We start from the raw sequence: 12,601 nt of genomic DNA on the forward strand, positions 1-12,601 counted from the left end.
TATTGAATAGACAGTATTTCAAAAGCTTGGTAATAAAATTCCTTTCTTATTCTCTAAAGCATGAAGTAAACCAATCAGTCCAAATTTGACAATATAAACCAGACAAAGAGCCTTTCGTTTACAGATTTACACTGAGCCAGGGAATATATCTCCTGTCTCAAAAGCATGTAAAGTATGCAAAGATGCCGAGAAGGAAGATCTAAGCTGATTCTTCAGGAACATCTTACGCAATTAAAACTATAGTTCGTAAGTAGATGATAGTCACTGAAAGAGGCCTTAAACCTAAGCTTCCCATCCATGATTGTCGAAGGCAGGAGTTTTCAAACTTTCTTTTTATTTCCATCAGCAGCAGGTCCATAGTTTTCGAACAACATTTTATGTAGAGGTCTTTGATGGATAATTTTATGTGTCAACTTGTTGGCCATGGTACCCAGATAAGTGGTCAGACATTATTCTGAGTGTTTCTGTGAGGGTGTTTTTAGATGGGATTAACATTTAAATTGGTGGACTTTGAGTAAATATAATCGCTCTCCATAATGTGGGTGGGTCTCACTGAATCAGCTGAAGGCCTGACTAAAACAAAACACGGAGACTTTGTTCTCCAGCCTTCACACTTCATCTGCAACATTGGTTCTTCCTGGTTCTACAGCACACTGTTTGCATTCAAACAGGAGACCTGGCTCTCCTGGGTCTCCAGCCTCCTGGCCCACCATGCAGATTCTGGACTCGACAGCCTCCATAATCACACAAGCTAATTCCTTATAATAGATCTCTTTCTCCCTATAAACATCCTATGGTTTCTGTTTCTCTCCGGAAAACCCTGACTACTACAATCTCCAATACATAGCACATAAAATCTGAGCATCTCTGGTTAAAGTTGGGGTATACCTCCTAGCACTCTGAGAGGCTGAGGCGGGCGCATTGCTCGAGGTCAGGAGTTCAAAACCAGCCTGAGCAAGAGTGAGACCCCATCTCTACTATAAATAGAAAGAAATTAATTGGCCAACTAATATGTATAGAAAAAATTAGCCAGGCATGGTGGTGCGTGTCTGTAGTCCCAGCTACTCGGGAGGCTGAGGCAGCAGGATCGCTTGAGCCCAGGAGTTTGAGGTTGCTGTGAGGTAGGCTGATGCCACGGCACTCACTCTAGCCTGGGCAACACAGCGAGACTCTGTCTCAAAAAAAAAAAAAAAAAAAAAAAAGTTGGGGTATACCAAAGGCCTGAACTCCACCTATTTGGGGAGGAAACTCCTCTTTACTCCCCAAGCAGCACTGAGTCATTTTTGAAGCCCATGGTTTAAAAACACTAGTTTATGACAAGCCTTTGAAGTCATTTTCCTATCTTATGCATATTATCCCTATTTACTACATTTAAGTCTGGTCAGGGTCCTGAATGTCTTAGAAAATAAGCTCTCGTAGAAGAAACACCACTGTTTTTAGGACAAGTAATAGCATAATAGTCAGGAATTGCAGGCATTAAATACTGTTAACTGATGGTAACAATATCGGTCACTATTATGGGCTTCATCGTGTCCCCTACATGTCCTATTCTCTAATACCTTAGAATATGACCTTGTTTGGTCTCGAACTCCTGACCTCAAGCAATTTTCCCGCCTTGGCTTTCCAGAGTGCTAGGATTACAGGTGTGAGCCATCGCACCAGGCCAGAATATGACCTTATTTGGAAATGGGGTCACTGAAGCTGTAATTAGCTAAATTAGGATGTCGTCATACCGAAGTGTAGTGGACCCTTAATCCATTATGACTAGTGTCCTTATAAGAAGGGGACTTTTGCAGATAGACAAGTATATGGAGATAATACCACGTGAAGCTGAAGGCAGAGATCAGGGTGATGATTCTATAAGCCAAGGACTGCCAAAGATTGTCAGCAAACCACCAGAGGTTAGGTGAGAGGCACGGAATAGACTCTCATGGTCCTCAGAAGGAAGCATGCCTGATGACACCTTGATCTTGGGCTTCCAGCCTCCACAATGGTGACAGGATGTTTGATGTTTAAGCCATCCATTTTGTGGCATTTTGTTATGGCAGCCCTAGCAAACCAATGCAATTGTGAAACGAGGCAAGTGCCAGGAACAAAAGCCAAGTCATGGTCCACGAAGGCTGTAAGTAAGGGCCAATACTTTCAGCTTTCCAAATGAGGTTACTTCTACTCTTCATCCAAATTTGCTCTCTTGCTCACTTTGCAACCCAGAATCTTCAGGCTGGTTTCGAACTCCTGGCCTGGAGCAATCCGCCCGCCTCGGCCTCCCAGAGTGCTAGGATTACAGGTGTGAGCCACTGCGCCCGGCCCAGACAAATGACTCTTAATTGAAAACGCTTTTGTAAAAGCAAGCTTCAGATTCTGATGGAATCAGCTTGGTAGCTGTTAATAATTTTGTTGTATGGAGGTGCAAGAATGAAAAGGGGGTGATTTCAAACTCACAAATCATGTCCACAAGGAAAGATCAATCAGGAGAAACATCCTCCTCCAAACTATGGCAAGATAAAGAAGAGGTAAGGAACTTGCTCCCCAATAAGGGCAGCAGAAAAATAAACAGTTCCAAAGTGAAGCCCAGCGGCCAAGGATTTCCAAAAGCAGGGGCTTGCTGATGGGTAGACTGTTAACTATCAGAGTAGTTCACCAGATACGGTGGAAATTCCTTCTTGGAGAGTATTAGAGAATGGACTCCCATCTATTTACAGTGCTTTGAACTGCATCTCAATTAAAAGAAAGAAATATGATTAAGCGAATTATTGAGGCAATATATACAATTGAGATAAATTCTCTTTCAATTACCCAAAACAGCTAACCACTTTCCACAATACAGACATATGTTGGAAAGTGAAAGCAGAATAAATGTTTAATATTTTCCAGAAACCACAGAAGATGGTAGAACTGTGTAGGCATTACCTAAGAAATGTCCACAAATTATAAAACACTGCATAAAATACGTTTCTTATTTTTCATAAAACCAATGACATGTGGCTTCAGGAAAAGTCTATAAATTTGGGCAACCAGCTTTATGCTTCTGAAGTTCAATCTCATTGTCTAAAAATAGCAATGAATATGTGCCCAGCTTACCTAAGGTACTGTGTATGAAATGCATTATATGGCATGGTATATGTTCTTCAAATGTGAAGATAGCTACAAAGAATAACACTAGCTGAGACTTACAGTGTGTTAGGCACCATGCTAAGTGAATTATATGCACTGGTCAATTCTCACAACCTTATGAAGTAGGTATCATATTAATGAAGTCAAATTTTTGAAAGGGGAGGGTAAATATTGAGTGGCAACCCTTAGTGCATAGGACAGGAGCCTGTGGACTGCTAGGGGAAGGTCCTTCCTGTGGGCAAAGGATAGAGCAGGAAACATCTGGGAGTGGGGGAGTGAAAGAGAAGAGATAGCAACTGTCGCAGAGAGAAGTGAGCTTCTCCTGTGTGCAGAATCTTCAGGGGCCCAGACAGCCCAGCAGGGCAGGCTCTGTGGAGGGAGGGAAGGAAGTACCCCCAGGGGTCTTCCCAGGATGTCGGAAAAGCCTGTGCAGCCATGGAGCCCACATGGAAAGATCCCTCACACTCGGCCGTTATGAGCTGGCCGAGCAATGTGTACATAATAAAATCAGAAGTTTAGTAGCTTGGAGAAGGGGTTTTGCCAGCTTCTTTCCATACACCTTGTCATGTTCACCATACTAATAATGACCGTCTGCGGTCTGGATGTTGGTGGTATTTAGTCGTTACCAAAAGGGGTCTGGGGGCAGTTACGTGGGACATATCCTTAATCTTCCTTATGGGGAACCGAGTTGAGAAGGACAGGGAGTCTGTGTGAACACTGTTCTTATTTTAGCACCTATGAAGAAAACCACATTTTCAAGTAAAAATGTACCATGTTTGTAGCTGTGACGTGTCTGGAATAAAAGGTCTCGCCCCACTCTGGCTGGGCCGTGTATAGTCTCAAGTCAACTTAATCCAAATGCGCCTGGACTATGGGGGTATAAAACGACTGAGGACTTCCCGTGTGGCACTGGAAACGCACAGGTGTTGCTATAAATTTCTTCACTTTTGTCCTAAGACCCTCTCGAGGAGACTGAAGGGCTTACGTTCTCCCAGGTTAGTAGGATTCAGTGTGCAGGTAGCTTGTTCTATCTTCCCCAGAGGAATGGCCTCCGGGTTCTTTGAAGCTTATGAAAAAGGTCTCTTCATGGGTTTCCCGTATTGGTGCAGTCATTTTCTTGATTTCCCCCTAAGAGTTAAACTTTCAAGAATATTTTTTCTGTTACCTCCTTAAGAAAACAGCATCCCTTGCTTTGGGCTCCGCAAGAACGTACATAATAACAGGACGCACCACACATGTGAACACGCTGGCATTCTGACCACGTCTGATGGGCTTCCCTTCCAATGCGCCCGGTGCCACGTTCTGCCTGAGCTGGCGACCCTGATAGGCTTTCAAGGTGGTTCCAGGGACTTGCAGCTAAATGGCATTAGAGACTTTACCAGAACACTGCATGCCATTCACAAACTTAGCATTTCAGAGTCCTCGGTGGACATAATCACCAATTAGACCTTTATTGAATAAAGTGAACTTTCCTCCCACTTCAATTTAACTGATAGCTGTCTTTTCCCTGCAGATGCCTCTTCCCTCTGATGAACCCACAGTGCATATGCCTTCCTTGCCCTCTCAACAGTCCTAGGAGGTAGGCTGTCTCATTCCAACTTTACCAAAATTCTGCCAATGGAAAAAGACAGGCTAAATTATGTCTAGATCACACGGGTTGTAAATGGCAAAGCAGGCTTTGTTCAGGCTCTCTAGATGAGTCTGTTTCTTCCCATTCTCTTGTCCTGCTTCTGCCTGTCTCGGACGCCGGGCCCTCCTCCTCTGGAGGTTCATGGGGCGGTGGACAGAGGCCTTTCCTCTCGGCAGCCGTCCTCTGGGGAAATCTGGGTCTGCCTCCGCACCACGCTGCCCTCTTCCCTGCTGTTCGTGGCAAACTGGCAGACGCTCCTCTGTGTTTCCAGGTAGCTCTGACGCTTGTCTCACTGTGTCTCTTTATCCAGCTTCTGCCCTCGTCCTGGGGGACGCAGCATTAGCATGGGGGGCCCTTACAGTCTTTGTCTCTTTTCCTCAGTTTCCCTCTCCCCTCAAATCATCATACTTATTATTCTTTAGAAATCCACCCTTCGTCCCTCCTTGGATCTCCTCCTCACTCAGAGCTGGAAACCTGATTTTGATCCCGGCTTATTTTTTCCTTTTTCCCTCTGCTTCCCTACTTCCAATGGATGTGCTCTTCACTCACGTTCGGTCACTGGGCCACAGAAGGATGTCCTGAGCAGGGACTGGAGGAGCAAAGGACCCAGGGCCTGAAGGCTGTTGCTGACAGCTGAAACAGGTTATGGAGGTGAGGGACATCAGCAGCTGGAAGGGTGCAAGGCTTCTGTTAGCGAGCACTGATGCTGGAAATAGTGGTTTTGTAGGTAATGGACTGTCAGGAAACTGTCACAGCCAGCAGCGTCCTTGTGCTAGTGGCGCCAGGAAGAAGGATGGCTGTGTCTGCACGTGGAGTGCAGAGGAACAGGGAGGGCAGTAGGCTGTGAATGCTATTCCTGGATAGCAAGAGGTGGTCAACGGTGGAGCCTGAACTAGCTGTCCACGGAAGAGAGAACCATGGCCACAGTAACCAGGAGGCCACCAGGTGAACTTAGGTGATGTATTTGGCAGGTGATGGAAAGCATGCTCCCAGAAGGTGAGAGAATATGGTAAACTAGGCTGTGCATAATGCATCTTTCATTTGGTCAGCATGAATATCTGCTATCCTTCTCCCAGCTTTCCTTTGTGCCACCACGATCAGATTAAATAGGCCATGTGGACACTTTTTATCACATTATTCTCCCGCTTAAAACTTCATCAGTCTGAACGCCTCAGCATGTACTTAAGATGAGCTGAAAAATCTACCTTTCCAGTTGTATTTCTTTCTATTTCCTTTCATCATCGGGTTTCTAAACTCCTTTTTCTTTTTTTTCCCCAAACCAATTATAACTTTTGTGCTTCCTCATTCCACATGCCCCACATATCAAATGATTTTGCCTTTCAAATTGCATCTGGGTAATAAGTTACTTTTGATTTTTAAATTAAAGGCATGTATCATTGTCATCTAGAGCTTCAGATCAACATGAGATAACTAAGCTTACTAAGTGATGAGATAATTTCACTCCAAACAAATGCATTTTAGGTTCCAGTTAGACTGTGCTTTCTTATAGAGGATGGAGGGGATGATAAATGTAAGATCTCAGGCTGCTGTCTGCAGTACTGAACTGAAACTCGTTTAGGGTCCCATTACCTTCCTTCTTGGTCCCCTGAAGGCCTGTGGGCCTCAGACTGGGAATTGACCCTGAATGAGCCTTTTCTCCAGCCAGGCTCATCCCGCCCCACCTCTGTGCTTTCACTCACGCCATTCCCTTTCCCCTTCTGAATTCAAGTTCCACCTTCTAGGACTTATTTGCTGTCTTCCTTAGTCCATAATAATCCCTTTACCCACTGAACTCATGTATTGCACTTTTTGTGCTGTTGACAGACTTTGGGCTGTTACTTACCTTATGTGTTTATATGGAAACATTGGATTTTAAAGGCCTTGAACATAGGTAATATAAAAAAAATTTCTTATACCTTCCCTCCCATACCATAATATCTCATCCAGTAAATATTTGTCAATTGTCATCACACATTTTATTTTATCTTTTCAGGAATCATGACAGAGGATTAAAATCAATTTTGTTCGAATAGTGTTCACTATGGCTTGCCCTTACCTAGCCAGCAAGTCAATGAGTTCAAGTTTGGACATCCCGTCAGGAAGCAGTCGGGGAATAGCCGCAACACAGGTCCTGAAAAGATCTATTTTTGGCTTTCTCTCACCTCTAGGATTGGAAGGCAAAATTTAAACACAGGTCAAAAGGTTGTGACAATTCAAAAAAAGATTGATAAAATATATGAACAATGACTAGAATCCATGCCCTCTGGAGCACAGTCTGGCGTTCATTGGCTCCATATTATTTTCAAATGTTTTTGCTCTTTGCAGGTTGACCCATTCTAAGAAATCTTTAAATAATTTAAATGTGAGACAGGGGTATAAATCTGAAAAGAAAAATGCTGCCATCAATAGCATTTTACCACAGCTTGGGTTCTATGGGGTTTGGTCTTTGCGGGCTGCATTTAAAACACTGGCAGCACAGAAATGCCTGAATGCAACAGGATGAAGAAACGTATTTCAATCATTCCTACAGTCAGCATTTTCAACTGGGATTTTAGTGTATACGAGGAAGGGTGCCTTTTGCAAGTGTGACATCTGGAAGCGTCTCTCCCTGATGAGTTGTGTTTCTCCCCTAGAGCCCCTTGTCCTATCTTTAAAAAATCAGGTGCTTCCAAAATAAGCCTTTCATAGTAAATGAAATCCTGAGGTGTATATAACTGTGCATCCATTTCTGACTTTTAAAAATACACTGATGGGCTTTAACTCCTATGGAGATACCTCCTTTCTTTTTATTACACTCTTGTGAATATGCATGTTTAATGGTAAGTAATGCCTTCTGTATTCTGTTGGAAAATGTGAAGGAGAAATGTCTATTTTATGATAAGTTATTTCAACTTTTAGTTAAACTATTTGACTGTTAACCACTTATTGTATCAATAACCTTCATAGAAAAATTAAACTACGCACTGAATATTTGAAATAACTGAAGTGACAATGTATAACAGCGTATCTAAATTCTGATGATTTAGTCTTGTGAGAATAGCTATAGAATTGGTACCAAGTTAATATAATCATAGGACACAAACACAATGGTGAAAATGCAAGTAGCATAAAAATCATTCCTTCTTGGAACAGTAACTGTGGTCAGAACAGAAATGCAACAAGCAGAATCCATCTTCTCTATAATCTAAGACCCATAGCTAAGCAGCAATTTTGCTTTGGGACAATACTTTTTAGCATCCTTTTGTTACGTTTGTTAAGAATAAATACAAAATTGTTTATATGAAAAATAAAACACATATATGTTGACTTCTAAAATACTCCGCTTTTGTGGACAGTCATAGGATTATTTTCTCTCCTTTTTCACAGACTGAGCTGTTTGAGGACTCTGGAAGGGAAGTAGTTGCACTGTGGTTTCCAACTAGCTGAAGGAAAGTGACGTTTTTAGATGATACCCTCGATGGCTGTGTAGCCTTAGAGCTTGGTGATCTCTTCTAATTGTTCATTTGCAACACAGTGAGTAGTTTAAACAGTTCTGCTAGCTTGCTCACCAGATGTCTTAAACAGCTGGGATTATTTTTATATCTGTCGGAAAATGGATGACCCTGGCTGGCCTGAAGTGTGAGGCGAACTCTGCCAGACTTCCAAGATGATAAAGCAAGACTAGATTAGAAACTAATTGGTGCATGATTTCCTCTGACTCCTGCAGTCTTTGCTCTCTGGGCTTTTATGAGAAGCATATGAATTCCCCAAATAACATAATTAAGAAAATTTATTAACAGATGTTAAAATTATTATTTTTTTATTTGTTCTTTTCTTTCTTTCTAGCATGGACCACAAAAGGGATGAGGAATGGAGATTGAGCAACAAAGAATGCTCAATGCTCAAGTTCCTACCCTAAGCAGGGCCTGGGAAAGTGGTGGACCGACCTCAAATATCCATGCAGACGACTGTTTCCATTAGTGTTGTGTGGGCCTCCACCCTTTTCTAAATGCTTATATGATTCCCTAACATTTCTCCTTGTATTTTAGAAATGAGGCAATGAGATATTTTCCACTCAGGGCTCTGCCTTAAAGTCTAGCATGAAAAATATTCCTAACCCTATTTATGGGTCTTAAGACAGTTGAATAGGAAAAAGTAAAAAAGAATCTTACAAAAAGTTTGGACCACTGATTAAAACATAAATAAAATATTTATATTTATATTTAAATATGTACTTATTTCTTTAAGGTTTTGAATATAATGTTTTGGTCCCAAACCTATCTTATGTCTATTGATTATAAATGTATGTTTCCTTTAAAGTTCTTTAATTTCTATACTATTTTTAAGGGAAACAACTATATGGCTGAAATTTTAAAAGCATTTCTTACATCTTTGTTATAAATTGAAAGTATCTTTAATATATTCAAGGCATATGGAATAATGAGATTGAAGGTTTATTGATAATGTGACAGTTTGTAAGATAAGAACTAGAGCTACAGATAATATCTTTAATGTTATTAACCTTGGTTAATCTCAATTCTGCTATTATTTTGGTTGAAAAGTCTAAAGCAACATGATCTTCCTATTGTTTAAATCAAATGACTGGCAAGCTGCAGAGTAACATGCATTATAAAATCCCACTTTTGTTAAAAAAAAAAAGATGGGTGTGTGTGTATATATTTATACTGAAAGTTCTGGAGGGAATCACACTGAGCCAGAGAATGGTTGCATATTTCAAGTGGAGCTCTAAGGAGATTTTCATCTTAACTTTAGATACGACTAAATATGTATTTAAAATAATTCTGTATTTTTGCCTTTGTTTTAATCATGAGCCTATGCTACCAATGTAATAAAAATGCACATCCGCAATATCAACTTCTCTATATAGGTAACAATCTTCAGATTAATTTTGGTATTTGGGGCTGGACATGGTGGGTGACAAAGGAAACTTTCCTAATTGTATTTTGGGAAGTTTATGCCACAGCTGTCAAATGTCATTTAATTCATAGTCCAACAATGAAGTCCAAACTGTCTTAACCTATAGAATTAAAACTTAATGCTAGTTCCTGCCATAATTAATCAAAAATAGTGAATACAAGTTCTAATTCCAAGTCTAGATCTTTACATTTTGGCTAAGAACATTTGATTTCTACATTCAAAGCTACAAATGCTTTCTTAAATCTATGACACAGTTGCATAGAAGCTGTTAAGTAAGAACTTTGATGAGATTTATAAAGATGGAATGTTTGTAAATTGGGGGTGTCACTATATCACATGGGCTGTGATAGAGTTGGGAACAAAACATTACTTCTGAAAAACGTGGACCACTGAGTTGTAGGTCCCGTTTTCTAACTCACTAACCTAACAATACTTGAGATACAGCCATAGTAGATTAATCATAGGCATGACCTTATTTTAATAGTTAATCAAATATTGCCAAATTTTTTTTTTTACTATCCCTACTACTTTTTCAGAGCTCCAATTCTAAGAAGATGAGAACAAAATACAGAATAAATGAGAAGAATCTCTACTTGTGTCTTTTGGTTAACAAACCTTCATTGATAACTTAGTCCTCACAGTACTCACGTGATCATGTCTTCGGGTTCTTTGTTTAACATTTGGACATTAGTCAGCATCATACACCGTCCTACTTCTTTATCGAGGTGCCTTAAAATATTGTCCACAGCTTTTCGTACTTGAGAGTAATATAAGGACATGCCTGAAAAACATGCGTTATAGTTACACTTTCGACTAAGTCTATCAAAGGCTATCTTGGTTTATTTATCTTCTATGACATTTTTTTACAGGAGACCCTAAGAATCAATAACTTCCTTAAGCAGAAGGAGAGCTGAGTCTGATTCAATCTTATCTGCATGGCTATTGGCATGGCGCCTTGCACCTGGCGGGTGTTCACCAAATAATCATTTAAATTCAATTAACATGAATTCTAATACTTCAATGGAAAATATTTTTCGGAAAAGTTAAAATAACCATAAAATACAAAATTTTATTTTTGAATTTTTAAGTTTCTGGTTAGCATAAGAAAATTCACCATCAATAGTGGTTATATGACTAAAGGATAATTCTCATTTTGGCTTCTGATTTTGAAAACCTCATATTATTGTCTGAAATAAATGTGTGGATTTTTTTAAGTAAAATAAGTAAAATGACTTCACATCATAAATTTTAAATTGGAGGAAATGTATTTGAGCCATATTATTTTTACTGCTTTCATTAAATACAGCATTGATGTCCTACAATGGAAGATAAATGTGTAGAGCATATGTTTTATATTATTTATTTATATAAAATAGATATACATATATAATACAAATAAAAGTAAATAGCTTTGTATTTAAAATTTGTACTTTAATGAAATTATTCATGATTATTTCTCAAGGATTAAAGTTTTCTGAATTCATTAAGCACTGCATAACTAAAGATAAATTTTTTTTTTTTGAGACAGAGTCTCGCTGTGTTGCCCAGGCTAGAGTGAGTGCCGTGGCGTCAGCCTAGCTCACAGCAACCTCAAACTCCTGGGTTCAAGCAATACTGCTGCCTCAGCCTCCCGAGTAGCTGGGACTATAGGCATGCGCCACCATGCTTGGCTAATTTTTTCTATATATATTAGTTGGCTAATTAATTTCTTTCTATTTATAGTAGAGACGGGGTCTCGCTCTTGCTCAAGCTGGTTTCGAACTCCTGACCTCGAGGAATTCACCTACCTCGGCCTCCCAGATTGCTAGGATTACAGGCGTGAGCCACCACGCCCAGCAAAGATAAATATTTTAAAGCAGAAAGTTTCCTCATGTGTTTCCCTCATGTTTTTGGAATCCAGAGCTATCTTAACAAAGTTTGTAATAGGTATCTACATTTGGGTACTTGGTAAGACATAAACAAATGGAAAAAAAATCACCTCTTTTGGATTAAGATAGCTAAATTAAAAAGAAAATAATGTCATGTAGTCTAAACCCACAATATAACCTAGCATGTTGTGGGATTTGGCATGTTTAAAATACAGATTAGACTAATTTTACTTAGGAAGAAAAAGAAGAAAATGAACTATAAAAATGAATGAATGAATTATAAACAGGATATCTACCAAGGCACATAGATGCCTTGGAAATTTACTGAAAAAGTGTAGATAATCAATGAGAGGTTTGAAAAAACCATAGATAAAAGTATAACATTTAAATGGCAAAATATTTACCAGGAAGTTCCAAAAAGTTTAAAGGGCAGTAAAACAAAACACAGCATGAATCAATCAAAACAATTAATGTTGGAATGTCTCATTAGCTACTTTTCTAAAAATTTTTTTAAAAGTGCATCTTACTGAAGATGAGTATCTATTGGTTATTTTCAGGGCTTAATAAAGTTCAGTTCTCCCATCCAAGTATTAACCAGGCCCAATCCTGCTTAGATTTACAAGATCAGGCATGTTCAGGGTGATGTAGTTGTAGACAATAAGGCTCAGTTCTATGATAACAAATGTTTGAAACCCACCTATCATTTTGGCTTCCTCTTCAGTTAGTGTTTTACTCAAATATGTTTTCTTTACTCTCAATGTGTTTCCTGAAGGTAGAACAGCTCCTGTCACCGGCATGGGAGGTTCCCCATCCTTCTGCTGCAAGCTGTCAGCTATGACCAAGAATGCCCGTAAACCAATGTTCATTCTCTGTGACAAACAAAATGTTCATGACAAAAAGAAAGGATCAATTATTGTAGTGGAATTAAACCATCAGTCTTCCAGAGATGTTAAGATTGGCTTGCATCTAGAAAGTATTGAAAATTATTTAAAAGGCACAAGAGTGTAGGCCAAACCTATGAAAATAAAATTAAATTTCTGTTACTGTTTGTTGCTGCATCACGAGAAAACAA

General features: G+C 39.6%; 1 protein-coding gene across 8 annotated transcripts in view; it reads right to left on the minus strand.

The window, feature by feature from the left end:
- Positions 1 to 12,601, minus strand: part of FRY (FRY microtubule binding protein) — a 407,943-nt gene that overhangs the window by 112,926 nt on the left and 282,416 nt on the right. For all 8 annotated transcript variants that reach the window (XM_076009508.1, XM_076009506.1, XM_076009505.1 and 5 more), the window contains 3 exons: positions 12,227 to 12,398; positions 10,310 to 10,442; positions 6,801 to 6,908 (listed from right to left, as the gene is read on the minus strand). In XM_076009508.1, the coding sequence (XP_075865623.1) occupies positions 6,801 to 6,908; positions 10,310 to 10,442; positions 12,227 to 12,398 (413 nt within the window). The remainder of the gene's footprint in view (positions 1 to 6,800; positions 6,909 to 10,309; positions 10,443 to 12,226; positions 12,399 to 12,601) is intronic.

The sequence above is a fragment of the Microcebus murinus genome, chromosome 13, assembly GCF_040939455.1.
Source record: "Microcebus murinus isolate Inina chromosome 13, M.murinus_Inina_mat1.0, whole genome shotgun sequence".
Taxonomy (NCBI): Eukaryota; Metazoa; Chordata; class Mammalia; order Primates; family Cheirogaleidae; genus Microcebus; species Microcebus murinus.